The sequence below is a fragment of the Nematostella vectensis genome, chromosome 9, assembly GCF_932526225.1.
Source record: "Nematostella vectensis chromosome 9, jaNemVect1.1, whole genome shotgun sequence".
NCBI lineage: Eukaryota > Metazoa > Cnidaria > Anthozoa > Actiniaria > Edwardsiidae > Nematostella > Nematostella vectensis.
The window spans coordinates 7153547-7171648 of record NC_064042.1 but is presented as its reverse complement, the minus strand read 5'-3'; the positions used below and the strand labels follow the sequence as shown (position 1 = coordinate 7171648).

The 18102-nt window shown below is 41.7% G+C and overlaps 1 protein-coding gene and 1 long non-coding RNA gene across 3 annotated transcripts; one reads left to right on the top strand and one right to left on the bottom strand.

Annotated features, from left to right (window-relative positions):
* Window positions 1-762: 762 nt before the first annotated feature.
* Window positions 763-16288, top strand: LOC5518193 (hemicentin-2). 2 transcript variants are annotated; one of them, XM_048732320.1, is made up of 20 exons: window positions 763-1017; window positions 2054-2172; window positions 2606-2831; window positions 3368-3625; window positions 4090-4347; window positions 4729-4983; window positions 5396-5650; window positions 6506-6763; window positions 7185-7448; window positions 7699-7959; window positions 8381-8647; window positions 9797-10060; window positions 10421-10678; window positions 10994-11109; window positions 11194-11252; window positions 12000-12259; window positions 12684-12729; window positions 13301-13379; window positions 13698-13962; window positions 15214-16288. In XM_048732320.1, exons 1-20 carry the CDS (start codon window positions 960-962, stop codon window positions 15402-15404), a joined length of 4017 nt encoding a protein of 1338 aa, XP_048588277.1. In that variant the 5' UTR covers window positions 763-959; the 3' UTR covers window positions 15405-16288. The 2 variants fall into 2 exon arrangements, with proteins under 2 accessions (XP_048588277.1, XP_048588276.1); XM_048732319.1 differs by having other exon boundaries at window positions 13698-13971.
* Window positions 13252-17887, bottom strand: LOC116601860. Its single transcript, XR_004290172.2, has 2 exons — window positions 17790-17887; window positions 13252-13478 (listed from the first exon to the last, which is right to left on the bottom strand). It is a non-coding gene; the product is annotated as an uncharacterized LOC116601860 (long non-coding RNA).
* Between the last annotated feature and the right edge of the window lie 215 nt (window positions 17888-18102).

Genomic DNA, 18102 nt, shown 5'->3' with positions numbered 1-18102 from the left:
TTCCATAGAAAAAGGTATTCGTTTTCAACAACCTACTTAGTTTGTTTTGTTTTTGCTTTACCAAATCCGGATTGCTTGTTGGCGGAAACACTGCGACTGAAAGACGATAAGTATTACCCAAACAATACTTTACAGGAAACAGTTTCAGCGTGTGTTTACGAATACCGATAAAACCACAAACAAACTCGTGAAATCGGACCAAGTGATATTGGTCGCAAGTGAAGCAATTTCCACACACATTAGCAGCTTGAAGACAAAAGATCTCGTTTACTAATGAGCCGGGGCCTGGAAGCCAATACGAAGACATTAACCGAGGGCAATTTTTCTTTTTTGCTTATTGTTGTTTCTGTTTATTCTCTCGGCTATACACCCTGTAATATCCGGGAGTTGGGCTTACTCATAATTGCAGGCTTGCTTCATAGCAACGCTAGCATTAAGTGGGGACTTGACTCGGCTTTCTTGGAAATATTGTGCAAAAAAGACTACGTTTTTTCAGTGGCATACAACGACCCCCCCCCCCCCCCCGAAACACGTTAAAATCGCACATTTCGTCGTTTGAATGTGTTCTGATGCCAAAAATATCCATTTTAAAAACAGATACTCGTTGAATACTCATTTTACGTTGTTGCAATCAGACAAAAAAAATCATGGTACTGAGTCTAATACTAGAGTCCGGAAAATGTTTTGTTTACTAATAGGGAGTCTAAGTAAGCACAATATATATAAACTACGGACCCTCCCAAATATTCCCGAGATACGTCACATAGAGACCCAATATTTCCACAAACACAAAACACAAACTGGTAACTTAAAGTGACTCGGCGTGATCAAATCACAACCCAAATTTTCTTTTGAAAACGTCGAAAAAAAAAGAAATCTGATACTACCAGAAAGACGGGTACCTTCCTAAGGAAGAAATCGTGAAGCTGGTTAATACGTTGGTAGGAGCAGTGTGTGACATGTTTCGTTCACTATTGACACCGCTCCTCGCTTCTATCATACTCGCGTCTACTACAGGTTAGTAAAGTTCTGGCTTATCTGTATTGGCTTTTACTTTATTTTTCTATTTAGAACATTCACATATTTTAGATTTGTTACGTCACGCTGGTAAAATGTCAAACTGTTAAAAAATGCAAAGCACTCCATAACTAGTTTCAAAGCACCGGCGAAGATTGAGCTAGCTTTAATAAAACTTTCAAATCCATTTTTTATCCGGTTTGCCTGAAGTTGTAAACCGTATTATAATGAAAAATATATATATTTTTAAAACTATGAAAAAATCGGATATAACGCCCTTGGGCGTCACAGTTCCATGACAACTTGGCCAGCAAACTTTGTACTGCATTTTTAGCTATTAACGCACGTCACATTTACATTATTAATGAACTTGTGGATTATGCCTATCTTGGCGAAAGCGAATGTCACATTCTTGTGATTTCTTTAAAAATGATTATCTCTATGTGCAAGTTGATGATTTAAGACTTTGGAATTATACCGTAAAAGAACAACAGAAATCGGTAGCGGGCGTTTAAATTTACATTTATAATTGAGATATCTTCAAGAATTAGCTTGCTTTGTAATTTCTGACAAATCAGCTTATTGTCTTGAGTAATTTCTAACTAGTGAACTCGCTGTCTAGAGTAATTTTTGTAACCCATTAGCTTCCTGTTTTGAGTAATTTCTAACATAATGAGCTTGCTGTCTAGAATAATTTCTAACCAATAAGCGCGCTGCTCGAGTAATTTTCAAACCAATAAGCTATTGCTGGGTAATTTTCTACCCATTGAGCTTTTTTTCTAGAGTAATTTCTAACCAATGAACTCGCTGTCTAGAGAAATTTTCAAACCAATGAGCTTGCAGTATTGATTCTAACCAATGAGCTTGCAGTCTCTAGTAACATTCTAACTAATGGGCTTTTGGTTTCGGGTAATTTCTAACCAATAAGCTCTCTGTCTAGAGTAATTACTAACCAATCAGCTTGTAGTCTAGGGTAATTTCTAACCAATCAGCTTGCAGTCTAGGGTAATTTCTAACCAATGAGCTTGCTGTGTAGATGCGTTGTCGTGGAATATAGTGCCCACAGATCCCACGCACGTGCTGCTCGGTGATAACGTGAGCCTAGCGTGGGACTACGAGTTGGACCCCGGGGAGGACACAAACGGCTTCTTTCAGGTATTTTAAAGACTGCTGGTTCTTGTAGCTATTAAAGCCGCATTGTCACCAGTTTACTTCCGGTCGATTACGTAACAATATTCGATGATTTTTAACGGAAAACGCGAAAAATGTTTCAAAATATTGAAGCAGTGTGTTTATTGGAAGTTTCTTTGAGGATGTGATTGATAATTTAGAGCAGATGGCCTGTTTAATATCTCGGATTTTAATAGATTATTTTGTCTTTTAACGGTTGAGGTTTCCGTCGGACCTCCGGAAGTAACCTGGTGAAAATGAGGCTGTAACTGCTATTCAGCTGTGAATCTCTTGAGAAATTTTAGATGGGTAGAATCTTTATTCAAAACTAAGGTAGCACATACAAGTTAAAAAAAACGTACAAACTTGTGGCCCTAGCGATTTTTTCCCATGCCGACTCTGACTAGATTATGTGTAGGTAATCTGGGCGCGCCACGAGCCCCACGGATGGGTGAACCTCGCGGTCAAGTCCTCCCTCTCGGGTATCAGCATCCTCAGGGACGAAGGTCACGTGTTAGTTGACGCTGACGCGGAAGCGACATTTATTATCATGAACGTGCGCGAGTCTGATCACGCGAGATACCGCTGCTCTATCGAGAGTAAAATGAGCTTGTCTCCAGCATCAGTAAAGCTAAACGTACTAGGTAGGTCTTATATATGATAACGCTACGGTAGAGTTTAGCGTACTAGGTAGGTCTGATATATGATAACGCTATGGTAGAGTTTAACGTACTAGGTAGGTCTGATATATGATAAAGCTACGGTAGAGTTTAACGTACTAGGTAGGTCTGATATATGATAACGCTACGGTAGAGTTTAACGTACTAGGTAGGTCTGATATATGATAACGCTACGGTAGAGTTTAACGTACTAGGTAGGTCTGATATATGATAACGCTACGGTAGAGTTTAACGTACTAGGTAGCTCTGATAATAACGCCTCGATACAGTTTAACGTAGGTAGGTCAATGACTAATGTTACCACGGTACAATTTGATATACTAGGTAGTTCTGGTTTTTAATGACGCCACGGTACAGTTTAAGCTATTAGGTAGGTCTTTTGGATCCGGTCTTTTTTATAATGACGTCATAGAACAGTTTAAAACAATGCCGCGCGATGACACCGCACCAACCATTATCACGTGATTTTACTAACATGTACTTCCTATCGTTGTGCCCAGTTCCCGCCACCGTGGTGTGGATCTCCGAGAACGAGTCTTTCATTGAGGGCGCTAGCGTGACCCTGTCATGCTGGGTGAAGGGCAACCCTGTGCCTTATGTCACGTGGTATTCACCTAACGGTACGCTCCTGCACAACGCTACAAACTCCAACAACAACAGCTACACCATCACTGGCCTGAGACTCGACCATGTGGGAGCGTACAGATGCTTTACCAAGAATGTACACGGCACTGATGACAAGATCACGTACATTTACTGTGAGTTTGAGCCATATCCCCTTGGTCTTATACATCACTATGAGCATCCACTATCACTGTGGATGACTTAAAGGGGAAGTGACAATCCTATGTCAGACCTAAACTGCTGTTTGTACTATTTCCTCGCTTTTGATAGGTCAAAGGATATTGGATCAGTGGCGGATGATTCATAAAGGGTTTAGGGTTTATGAAAGCAATTACAAAGTCCTCAAGTTGTTCGTCCCTGTCGTCATCATCATTTCATTTAGGAAACACAGAAAATAAATGAACTCATGAAACCAACCCTGGATCCCCCCAGTGTGGTTGCGGTATTAGTTCATTGCGACAAAAATGTTGGTTCTTTGTAATTATATTTGTTGTAGTTGTTAAGAGCCTTTAAGCACAGGTAAACATTTTCCCAACACTTCTACTTTATATTGTTAATTGGGCGTTCGACCAGTAACACCATTTCCGTGTTAAACCAGTACCTCCTAGTATAACCACCATCACGCCCACACTCCAGACTGTAAACGAATCAGATATTACCTCCATCTACTGTAATGCCTCCGGACTGCCCGCACCTTCGATCTCTTGGAGCAAGATGTCCAGCGGTGTAACTATAGCAACAGGAGAACATTTGGTTATAAATAACATCAACAGGTCGGAGTCTGGTGACTACCTGTGTACCGCAAGTAACGGGGTCCTGGGCTCTGCTTTGGCAAATGCTACCATCAACGTGCAGTGTAAGTGGCCCGCTCCAGGCTTCAGGGAGAAAGGTTGGTTCTCACTAGGACGCAAGCGCAAACGGAAGCGCAACACAAGTGAGAATCGGTCAAACACAAGCGCAAGCGGAAGAAAATCAGGCAGTTGCGTTCTAGTGAGAATCGGAAAATTACGTGCGTTGCCCTTGCGCTTACGTCCAAGTGAGAAACAACCTTAAGCTCCGCTCCATATAGTGTATATAGACGAATCCATTAACGATAAGTCCAAGAGAGAAAAGGGTTCCATGGCTTCAGCCATTTTGTAGCTTTTTTTATAACATATGTTTTCTTGTACAACTGTATGACGTTTACTTGACACATTTGACAGTAATGTAATGTTTTTATTTGTTTTTTGCTTGGCAGATTCGCCTTTTATTGAGGTCATATCACGAATTCCACCGATCACAGAGAACCAGACCCTGGAGTTGTACTGTAACGCTACTGGCAATCCTGCGCCCGCGATACGATGGAGCAAGGGTAGTGACGTCACAGTCCTTTCATCCGGGAACTCGCTGACGATACGGCGCGTCCAGGGGGTTGACCAGGGGGTGTATGTGTGCACCGCGTCCAATGGTATAGGACTGGACGCCTCGAGCACAACCACCGTTGAGGTGTTAGGTACGACTGCCTGAACTTTATATGTCAGCAATCTACTAAGGAACGTACTTCTCTTAAAACGAATACACTCTATATATAACGAATATAACCGAGTGAGCTCGAGATATAACGAATAAACTTATTTTTAGCGAATACATTCTAAATATAACAAATATACTTATGTATAGCGAATAACTCTAAATAAAACGAAAATACTTCTTATATATAGCGATTATACTGTATATTCAGAGGCTCTAAATATAACGAATATGCTCGATATACGAGGAACACGCCTTTATACAATTATAACGGTTATATATATCGGTTTTATTACGAACACAGTCTATACATTAAAGTAAACCACAGACCTGCTACTCGACACGTGACTAATGTGCCTCTGCTACCCGGGTATCTGTCTCTTTCTTTATTTTAGTTTCACCAGTTATTGACGTCATCCAGCCTCGCTCTCAAACAGTCATCGAGGGCCAACCAGCGTCCATGTACTGCAATGCCACAGGGAACCCGCTTCCCAACATCATATGGACACGTGGGAATGGGAGCCTGGTGACGAGTGGAATGACCCTTCAAATCACTGCCGCTCATCGGAGAGAGACTGGAACCTTCCGATGTACCGCTGACAATGGAGTTATCAGGACGGCTCAGGCGAAAGTGACGTTGGATGTGCAATGTAAGTGATAATCTAACCCATGAAAGGGGCCTTGTGCCAAGGTTACTAAGACCAATAGACGCGACCTGTTTACTGTGAAACAGTAGTAGACTATCATATAGTTCTACAAATACAACTTCGATGCATTTACCATAATTTAAAATATCATATCTCAGTCGCATCTGAATCCCAAAAGGTTACAAATGCCTTTAGTTTTTTTCTGTTGTTGTATAAATTAGATGGATAAAGTAGTTTTGATTGCATCTTAGACATCTAACTTTTTACTTGCAACTCGTCTCGGTTTTATCTCTATGATCGATTATATTACCATTAATGGTGTAAGATGCATCACTGTGTTGTCGGAGGATCTGTTGATGATTGGATGTTATCATATGGTAGTGGATGTTAAATGTTGTCTGTCATCTGATAATGACACCCGATATGCTTTCAATCGCTAAACACCCAACACCGAGCACTATTATACACTTCACTCTGCGTGGCGCAAACACCGCATTTAACCACTTATTACCCAATAAACCCTGGGTTCCTTGTCAGCAATAACGATTATATAACAATTCTTAAAATGCTTTGCTGATATTTGATGTGCCTCATAACAAGGAAAGTTGCTGCATTTTACCACTCGGCCTCCAAAAGGTCGTTTTTTTAAAAAAAAAAATTGCATATTATTTCCATGTCTGATCTAGCCTACGTGTAGCCGCTGACTCGCGAAATATCCTCGCGAGTCAGCGGCTACACGCGGGCTATGTCCGATCTCACTGAAACGTTAAGAAAGACGAGAGGTACAACAAAAGTCAGCGGCGGCAAATAACAGTTCATGCGTAAAGGCATGAAACCATCGTATCATTCTCTCCACAGACCCTCCCATGATCCACATCGGCCCAAAGGACCAAACATTAAACGAATCGAACCCACTCTCGCTCTACTGCAACGCCACAGGAAACCCATCACCTAACATCACCTGGGTCAAGACCGGCTCACAAAATGTCACAGTTGGTCATGGTCACACGCTCTCAATCAATAAAACGATGACGTCAGACGAGGGGGTATACGCATGCGTGGCAGAAAATGGGGTTGGGTTGCCTAGCAACGCTACAGCAATGGTTACTATCATTGGTAAGAGAATTGATCATTGGTTGAGTGCAGTTATTTGTGGAAGGGGTAGCTACAACAGTGTGGGGTAGGGAGGGGGGGTAGGGGTGGGGGTAGGGGAGTCAGCGGCTGCACAACGGAAAGGAAAAACACACTGGAATATGTGTAGGACCAAACGGTAGTAGAGTAAAGAGTGAAATATAAAAAAGAGTAAAGTGATTGTGATAATTGTCGACTTGGCTTATACCAAAGTTTGTTTGCCTACCATTTTAATGTTTGAAACACAAAATTGAGACCACGTCTGATGTCGTCTTTTGTGTGGCTTTTATCATAAAAAAACGTTTCCGTAGTTTACTTATATCAAGGTTTCAATATTTTGATGTTAAATATACACTTTTTAACTTTAAGAGACGTTATCATTAACCCCTAGTCTCCCTTTTCACAGTTTTCACGGCTCCTGTGTTTGACGTCATTCAACCCAACATCACCACCAACGAAACAGATACAATAGTACTCCACTGCAACGCCACAGGCAACCCTCCTCCTCGAATATCATGGAGCATAAGTGAGCAATCTGGTCAACGGCAACTTACAGGAGAGAAGGTCATCATCCAGAATATTTTGAGAAGCAATACTGGGATATACCGCTGTACAGCAAGTAACGGTGTGGGAAATGACGTCATCTCTCAAGCACACATCAATGTGCAATGTAAGCTACTTCTACTTTTGTTTAGTTTTGTAGTTGTAATATCGTAGATAGGATTGCCAATATTTAAGATTTTTTTCCAGAAAACGTACAATTTCAAATCCATCCAACAGACAGTCATAAACATCCCTTTATCCGTCTATCTCACCCCTACCCCACCGTACATAACAATACCTTTATTCTATTCAACAGACTCCGTCTATCTCACCCCTACCCCCACCGTACATAACCACTCCTTTATTCTATTCAACAGACTCTCCATCCATCTCACCCCTACCCTCACCGTACATAACCTTAAACAGATCTCAGTCATTGAACCTGACATGCCATACATCCGGGAATCCAACACCTCTCGTCACGTGGTTTAAAGGGTCCAATAACACGCCGATTTCAAGCACGTGGCATGGAAGTCTGGTTATCCCGGATGCTGGCGAGGAGACGTCGGGTCCTTACTTTTGTAAAGCACAAAACTCGCTCGGCTCCGATACGGCACACATTCATGTTATAGTAGAACGTAAGTGCGTCAAGAAATACTTTCTTTTCTTGTAATGGATAGAATCGTTGTTTTTGCTGTTTTTGCTACTGTTGCTGTTGTTGTTGTTGATTAAGATGATGCTGATTTTGTTGATGTTGATGATTTTGTTAAGGATGGTGATAGGGATTATGCTAATACTGTTGCTGTTGTTATTGATAATGCTGATGATGTTTAATAATGATGATGCTGCTGTTGATATTGTTGATGATGATGGTGATGGTGTCGGTGATTTTGCTGATGATGTTGGTGTTGTTTTATTTGATGATAATGGTTAATGGATGGTGGTGGTGGTGTTGCTGATTTTATTGTGGTGTTGTTGACGCTGATGATGTTGATGATAATGATTATGATCATAATCATGATCATGATCATAATCATGATCATGATTGATATATCTTAGATCCGCCTGTCCGCACAGTCCTTCTCACCAACGCAACCAGCAATACGCTACTTCATGAGTCCACAGTCCTCTTCAACTGTTCAGCGGACGCTGTTCCTCCACCAACCATCTACCGTTTTCACCATGACGGTATCGCTGTGGCCGTCAGTAGCGACGGCATATTTCTTATAGAGCATGCGCAGTTGAAAGATTCCGGGATGTATACCTGTGTACCAGAAAATCGCTTAGGGGAGGGAGAATCGGTGACGGTTAACATGACATATCAAGGCAAGTGTGCATAAAAGAATAAAATAAGTTATAAAATAAGTTAAAAAAATCCGAGAAAAACCTATCCAATTTTTTTTGGAATTACCTTCCATTGTATAAATAGAACTCGACACCATATAGAACTCGACGCATGGCAACATAAGTATTATATAATATATATCTTTGACTCAACATCTTATTGCCAATGTCTGCTAGATGGTTATAAGCAAAATGATCAACTCGACATACAAACATGTCTCCATGACTCTGAGGAGTGATGAGCTTTTCACATCCATAGGAAACAAGTTTGTAGGTCATGAAGAAGCCAATTTGATTATATTCCAGCATGTTTCCATATCTGTATTCTCAGAACCACCAGCTATACAGTCTAAATCACCAAACCAAGTCTCTAACGAGGGGGTACCCTCCGACTATAACGCTAAAGGGTACCCACTTCCTAGCATCTCGTGGTCAATGAAGATGTATAACATCAGTAATAGCATCCAAACCAATATGTGTGAGCTTGGAATAGCGGGTGTCACGAGGCGCAATGCTCGGCTATATATCTGCACTGCACGTAACACAGTAGGTTTTGCAAGGGAAACCGTTAATGTGACCGTGGGTGTAATGTGACCGTGAAATGTAAGTGTCTTGATGTTGTTGGCGGTAGATTTCACAGTCACGTGTCATGGTGAAGTGTAATGAATTGAGGGCTAGTGTTGTCGCTTGGTGAAGGATTCGTAGTGATTGAGTTCTTTCTACATCACACTAGACGAAATGCCCAAGATGAATGATTCTGCCTTGTAGCTTCATTTCCAGGAGCTTAATCAAACAATGGCGCAACTTTTCTTCTTAATTGCCAAATGTTAAGGCTGATTTAGACAGCCAGTTTAGTCGTATGCGACTTGCCCGCGACACTTCTACAACTCGAGTCGTAGAGTGTGAATCAGCCTACGACTCCGCTCAATGCTCGACTACCAAAGTGTGTAATTCAGGGCTAAGACTGGTCGCATACAACTAAATCGTGCTGTCTAAATCGGCCCTATACATGCCTTAAGAAGAAACTCAAAACAAAATTTCCAAATAAATCAACCCTATTCATGCCTTAAAGAAACTCGATAAAAATTTTACCAAACGCTGTAAGCATCTCTCACCACCCTTATCTTACAGATGGCCCAGAGATGTCCGTGTCAAAATATACCATCAGTTCCTGGATTGGCAAGCCAACCAGCCTGACGTGTAGTGCTCTAGGGGTGCCAGCACCACAGATTACCTGGTCAAGGCCTGGACAAGTTTCTACGAGTGTCTCTGGTAACCAGGCAACAAGTGAGCTCTCGCTGACCCCGCGGTCAAGTAGGGATTTCGGCGAGTATGTATGTGCCGCTAGTAACTCCGCGGGTTCGGCTGACGCAAGGATAGCGTTGATAGAATTAGGTGAGCAGTAGTTTGTAGCCTGCTATGGATATCTGCACTTCCTTGGATTCATTTGTGGCTTTTGGGTATTCCTTGGTGTTACGGAGAGCTTTGTTTTTGGTGCTCAAGGCCTTTGTACTCTATTTTATTGTCTCGTTCTAAGGTCTTTGTTTTTGGCTTTTGTTCCATTGTGTTTTTGGTGCTGGTGCTCCGTAACACCAAGAAACTACCTGGCTTTTTAGTCAATGACAGTAAACGCTCTGAAAAGCACCCGGAGCTTATTTCTTTCTTCTGCCCAAAAGAAAGGGTGGGGGGATTGGTGAGGGGTGCATTAAAGAAATAGCCAAGGTAGCCACTTACTAAGCCTGTTCATGTCCGTAGTACCGCCATCATCGCCGTCAATCTCAAGGGTCGAGCCCTCAGACAATGAGATCAAACTAAATTGGGAAGCACCAGCAAGTGATGGTGGGTCGCCTGTGGTGTCTTATGTCGCGTCCGTTCAAAGAACTGGTAAAAGCACGTGGAAAAGCTGTTCAACTACAGACAGGAGCTGTGTTATCAGTGACGTCAAGATCGCTAGCGAGTACTGGGTTAGAGCGCATGCGCAGAATGCAGTAGGCGCTGGTCAAGGGACAGAAGGTTAGAAGTGTGTACACGTCATATGACGTCATAAACCGTTAAATCATCTTATGTCACCCCATTTACCATGATATTAAATAATATGTCAACTTTCCTAGTCTCCAAAAACGTAGCCATTTCGATTGAAGGCGCATGCATTTGGGAGTTTAGTTTCAAGTACAGAGCTTATCTCGTTAATCACCTTATTGTCTCGTGATTTTGCTTCAAGCATCATCGTCTTGTCTGTGATTTGCTTCGATCAATCAGTCTTTACTTTTGTCTGGGCACGGATTTTTTCTTCTCGGCAACCTACTGAATCAACGGATCTGTTTGTAGTGAATGTGACGGTGTCGGACCACGAGATACGATTGATCGAGGAAGTCTGGTCCTCATTGCTTAATGACCAACAAAGTGCCAGTTACACTAAGCTAGCGGAAAAATTTGTCACCCAGGTAAGGATAAAGTTTACATATAATTTATAGTCTCTAGATGAAGTGCCAATGGTAATTTAGTAATTCGATAATTTGGTTGTTTAGGTGTGGTCCGAATACAGTCAAGACTCGTTTCTTCGAGGTGTTGGAGTTAAGGGCTTTAGGTAAGACAGACAGACGAATAGAAGGCAAGCGGTTATAATTGGCTATGATATTCCATGGGTTATATATGTTCCGCTATTCAATGGATAATATGTATTCTGTTATTCCATAGGTGATCGTCTGTTATTTTATGGGCGATGTGTTCTGTTATACCATGGGTGATCGTCTGCTATTTCATGGATGTTTGTTCTGTTATACCATTGGTGATCTTCTGTTATTTCATGGGCCATATGTTCTGTTATTCCATGGGTGATCGTCTGTTATTTCATTGGTGTTTGTTCTGTTATACCATGGGTGATCGTTTGTTATTTCATGGGCGATGTGTTCTGTTATTTCATGGGTGATCGTCTGTTATTTCATGGGCGAAATGTTCTGTTATTCCATGGGTGATCGTCTGTTATTTTATGGGCGATGTGTTTTGTTATTCCATGGGTGATCGTCTGTTATTTCATGGGCGATGTGTTGGGTGATCGTCTGTTATTTAATGGGCGATGTGTTCTGTTATTCCATGGGTGATCGTCTGTTATTTAATGGGCGATGTGTTCTGTTATTTCATGGGTGATCGTCTGTTATTTCATGGGCGATGTGTTCTGTTATTCCATGGGTGATTGTCTGTTATTTTATGGGCGATGTGTTTTGTTATTCCATGGGTGATCGTCTGTTATTTCATGGGCGATGTGTTGGGTGATCGTCTGTTATTTAATGGGCGATGTGTTCTGTTATTCCATGGGTGATTATTCCATCCGTAGATCTGGGAGTGTAATAACCTCCTTCCGCTTGACGCGAAACGACAGCCAGATAGACATGACATCATCTCTCAACGCGAAACTGACTGACGGTTACCTTGGTAACCTGAAGGCGCAAGTCGCAATGGCAACACCGAGTAACACAGGTGCGCGTGAAGGAAGTGACTCGGCGACTGTTGGTTCCGTGGTGACAGTATTCTTTCTCCTGTTGATAGTCTTGATCGTACTTGGGCTATTGTACCGACGCAGTAGGAACCGAAACGGTAGGGATTACACAAAGTGCTAAGCGCTCGCCAACCGTCCCCATGTTACCTTCAGGCGCGTACCCAGGATTGGCTGAGAGGGAGGATGATTGTGGAGGATGCGCAGTCATAGGTATCAGATGGAAAAGCATAGCATTTGAAGATTGGAAATGACTCCTAGATAAGGATTGACCCCATTTACAGGGTGCGAGCACCCAGCACACCCTCTAGGTATGAGCCTGAAATTTGCTGTCTTAACACCAGTGCAGCACGAGTCAAACTAAATCCAATCAAGTGTAGTCCGATTCAGTTCGAGTAAACACAATTTTATTCAGTCTGTATCACCAAGCTTAAACAAATTTCCCCCTACGTCATCCTTTCCATAACGGAGATTTGGTCTTGTCAGCGCTTTGACTGTTTTGTTAACTGACCCGCTTGTTTGCAGTAACCCTAGTGGAGTCAAAAGAAGAAGCAGAGGATCAAAACGAAAGGTAATCCATCATATCATTCCCGGTACAACCGGAGGTTCTCCACGAGTCATTCCCACGTTTATTAAAGTCATTTTGAATACGCTTCAAGGAGAGGCTAATCCTCGCGCATCAGGGCACACCCCCTGACCCGGGGGGGGGGGGGGGGGTAAAAGAGGGTTTGCCTTTGATGGAAGACGCTACGTTCACGCCTCACGCGACCACCAACTAACAACCTTGACACCTATGCATCGTGCCGTACTTATATAGCCCATTTCCGAACTACGCTCCACGTGGCTCTTAAAGAAAAGCTTTAAATCGAGGCCTTGTGCTCATTTCTGTTATTTAAACTGTAGTTTTAGCACAGAGCCTCGATTTGAAGCTTTTGTTTGAGAGCAATGGAACGTAATTCGAAAATGTGCTATTGTGTTGTTGTCCGACAGATCTAGACTGCTGTGAACAGTCGTTTTGGAATGGTCCAGGAAAAGGCAGGGGGTGCAGAGCCTTCCTACATGTCATTGTGGTTATCAGTACTAGTCCTTAGAACAGCTTATTCGCGGCTCTTTTAATGGATATCATTATAATTTCCCTATAGTTACAAGACGCAGCACGAGAATGCCACGGGACAAGCGTGGACAACAGAGAAACGTCTAGAAAACAGCCCACAGAACGAGGTACACCTGCTTCTATTTTTTTCTTCTTTCGAATCCCCACAAGCATACACACAACAAGCAGCGCTCGTCATTACGTCGGCGTCATCGTCAACGCAACTCCTGCGATCATTAACATAATCATCATCATTATCTTTACATCATCATCATCATCATCATTATTATCACATTATTATCATTGACAATATTATTTCATCATCATTATAATTACATCCGCCATCAACATCATCATTATCACACTTAACATCATGAATACTACAATGATCATCACATCATCATCGCCATTATGTCAATGTTCACGGAGTTGAATGTTTCCTTTAGGATGAAGGTATCGAGATGGACATGTACTCAGACCGTGATAGCAGAGTGTCTCGCCTCTCCCCCCGCACAGAGCACGCCCCTAGCTCCCGTCCGCACACCCCCCTCCACAAAAACCGCGTCCACCCTGCCCAGGGCCCCGCCCACGGGGAAGGGGCCTGCACCACCAACTCGGACCAGTTCATCCCGACTGAGTACGCCGCGGTGCTGGAGAAGAGTGGGACCAAGGATAGACTGTACGCGGAGCTCGCCTGGCTTGAGACCAAAGGTGAGCCAGGTTAGTACGCACGCTCTCTCACGATTGGTAGAAATAAGTGGTACGCACGCCTTAGCTGATTGGTAGAATGTAATAGTACACACGCTCTGATTGGTAAAATGAAATAGTACACACCTTTTAATTGGTAGAGGGAAATAATACACACGCTCTGGTTGGTAAAATGAAATAGTACGCACGCTCTGATTGGATGAATGAAATAGTACGCACCTTCTGATTGGTAGAGGGAAATAATACACACGCTCTGGTTGGTAAAATGAAATAGTACGCACGCTCTGATTGGATGAATGAAATAGTACGCACGCTCTGATTGGATGAATGAAATAGTACGCACGCTCTGATTGGATGAATGAAATAGTACGCACGCTCTGATTGGATGAATGAAATAGTACGCACGCTCTGATTGGTGGCTAACAGTAAAAACACAAGCACTCTGACTGTTTAGTAGCATATCAAACATATTCCCCAAGGATAGTGTCCTTCGTTTGCATTGCCTTATATGGTCATTGATGCCCATATTTAGAAGAGCTAAAGTTTTCCCGCTCCCTGATCTCCAGCAAATATGGTAAAAAATGCTGATCCCTGTCAATTTGAGACTCGTGGCAAGAATTTGTAAAAAAAAAACCTGACAGCTTGGCCAATTTTTATCTCACTAATATTGAAAAGCCCTTAGACCCAGGCCTCCCAGAGATTGACCGAGCGGGTTTGAAGGTCACCCAAATATTGATATGCCATTTTCGATTGTGTCCACTAGCTGCTTATCAGACACAGACGGAGTATATTTCGATAAAAAGATAATTTTTGCTCGAAGCTGGCACAGGGTTAATAAAAGCGAAATAACGATTACCTCTTTTTGGTTTATTTTGATATTTCTATTTTTGATAAATCTAGTCGCCATGATAGAGATTTACATTTGCGATAATGGCGACTAATCCAATTCTTTTTACTTATTAAGATTCCCCGAACAAGCCAAGCGATAAAACAGACCATAGTAAGTCAGCACTGGTCTGCACTCTCAAACAAAAAAGGAAAACACAGAGAAAAGAAGGCAAAATTAAATTTTTATACAAAAGTTTTCACAGACTTGTTATAGGTATCAGAAAACAAGCTTGCAATCAACTTAGCTTACCCGTGCATATAAATCCTGTGAATCCTATTTAATACAGCCTTGAGTGTGTCCTATTCACTTGCCCTATTCATCCAGGTTGCCCTAAACTAACACGTTTATTTGTCCTGTTTATACAGGTCGTCCCAAGCGCCGCCAGCGCCTGCCAAGCATAAGCGGAAGCGCGGTTCCTCAGCGGAAGTACAGCATCTTAGAGATTTTGAAAGATCAGCAAAGACCAAGGGCCAATAGGATTGGGAGTGAGGCTCGACCCAGGACCTCGTCTGTGGGGAACGAGTCCACGGTCGAGTACACAAATGAAAGCATCTAGCGACGAGAGGGCGGGCTTTAGTTAGCACAGACAGAGCTTCACTGTCTTCGCCATTGCCCCTTGATCACTCTTTTTAAAAAAATGCTTGCAGTATCAGTCTAATAATAACATTTGTTGTGCTCGAATGCTCGCCTCTAGAATATAATGATGTTTATTTGCTCGATTTGCGCCTAGAAGATACCAGAGTTTTGGCCAGTCGCGCCGAAAAATTATTCTGCAATCACACTCTGTGTGATTTTTTCAATTTAGTATTCCTCAAAGAATGCCTTTACACTTGACGTTGTTTGCTGTTCGCGTGTGCTCCCTGTAAAGTGCTTTACTGTAACTGCCCTTTCCCCTAAGAGGAGCCTATGTAGACGAATAAAAGTGTGATACTCTTCGTTCAGGTAGTTGAAGATGTATAAACCCCGTGCAAATAACCACGCCAGCATTGTCGATTGAAAGTCGTTTCGTTTTATTGCCAGACTATCGAAAAAGTGCCAGAAATACTGGCTAAAGCTGGCTGTTTGCACGAGGCCCAAGAACACCTAGAGCTTTTGAAAAGTTGCATTTAGTTTCAGAGGTAGGCCTTTATTTGTTGATTGATTTTCATTGGAGTTTGAATGAAGTTTACCATAGCAAAGTAGATGTCAATTAAAGTATAGCTCAGCTTATAAATAAGAAAAATGATGCCCTTGTAACTATCAATATGGCGTTATCATATTAGCACGCTAAATGAAAAAAAAAACGTTAAAAAATCTTGTATTTAGCATGGAATAACTTGCATTCACATCGCAAGAACCAAAAGTATGGAAAGGTTAAGACCGTTCCGATATCTACTCTTTCATAGTTAAGTTTGTAATGTTTCTTGTTTTAAATAAAGAGCATATACTTGATAATTGTAACAAAACTGGACTGGTATACTTAGACCACCCACAAGAAATGTGAGTTCAATATTCCCTTAGTTTCTTTATTACAAGAAACCATTAGGTGCCACTCTATGTGGCGCAACCGGTTAGCGCGCTCGACTGTTAACCGAAAGGGTTCAATCCCACCCATGGTCGAATATTCATGCATAATTTTATAATGCTTAAAAGTAGTGCCGTCCAAGGCCCTGTGGCGCAATCGGTCAGCCCAATTCGAACAAAATGTGTGTTTTGGCAAAGTTTAATAATTCTTTTTATGATAATATTTTGAAAAAATTTCTTCTTAGCTTTAAAATATATGACGTCATAGTTTTTTTTTACATTGTTGTTTTTTATCATGAGGCGTTTTGGATCGTTTTGCAAGGATATTCAACAGTGCGATCCGAAGGTGATGTTCATCTGATTATCGAGAGACAATGGGGAAATTATTCAGGTCCTATAGCTCGAGTGCGTTAAATCTGATTTACTTATAAATTGGGTCACCTTATTAAGGATGTAGGCCTAATTTACTTTAAAGTTTTGATGAAGTTTCCTTTAAAATCAAGGGAGTTACGGCGCCATGAAAAATTTGTCTATTGTTTTTCGATAATATGGCAATTTGGGCCGTTTTCTACACCAATTCAATTGTTGCCATATAGGCCAAAATCAGGGATTTATCTCAAATTTACCTCATTGACGACAAACAATGGAAAAATAATTCAAGGTATTATAAATTGAGAATATCCCATCTTATTGTTTAATAGCTTGAATCACGTGGTCGGCATAGTTAACTTAAAGCAATATTAGATTTAGGGGGATTTTCCAAGTAAAGCAAGAAAGATATGATATCATGAACAATTTTCTATTGTCTTTTTGATAATGAGGCACTTTGGCTTGTATCATACAGTGTGATCAATTCTTTTACAACAGACTTCATTAGTGAGATGCAATAGGAAATTATTTATGGAGTTATATCTCAACCACCTTTGATCTGATTGGCAGATAGACTTGGTCACATGATGACGAGAGTGATCCGTTTACTATGCGCCGAATTCTAACTCATTAGCAAGAAAACAATTAGGTAGTAAAAAGGAAAAATAAAATTTACAAGGTTTCACTAAAAGTGAAGATCCTACGTGGTAGCACTTGGAGCAAATTTTATGCTCCAAGGAATAGGACGATCATACGTAAAATTCTAGTCCCTAACCCTAAGACCTTGAACCTTATAAATCCCGTACATTTCAGCATGGTACAGTTTATTTTTGTTATCCCTTATCACGAAAGACAGGTTAACACGTGCATGACTGAACAAAGAAGAACAAAGAAGGGTATGGATACCCATGGATGCTCGACTTTGGCGGTCGAGCCTAAACCTTGAGTACGAAGAGGCGAAAATCAGTGGTCCTTGCTCAATAGTTATAGTCTCGCGTGGTTGCACAGACTAAAATAGAAATAAGTGATATATTGTTGGTATAAACTTGTTGATATAAACTTAGCCTACCTGTAGGCTTTAGATGCTGTTTTCGGCAAGAAAAACCCTAGAAAACCCGAAGTCGTAGCTTGTGGCCGCCATCTTGGATTCGAGTGACGAAAGATGAGAGGCGCGGTGGGAGGGTGGCCTAATTCTAACTCATTAGCAAGAAAACAATTAGGTAGTAAAAAGGAAAAATAAAATTTACAAGGTTTCACTAAAAGTGAAGATCCTACGTGGTAGTACTTGGAGCAAATTTTATGCTCCAAGGAATAGGACGATCATACGTAAAATTCTAGTCCCTGACCCTAAGACCTTGAACCTTATAAATCCCGTACATTTC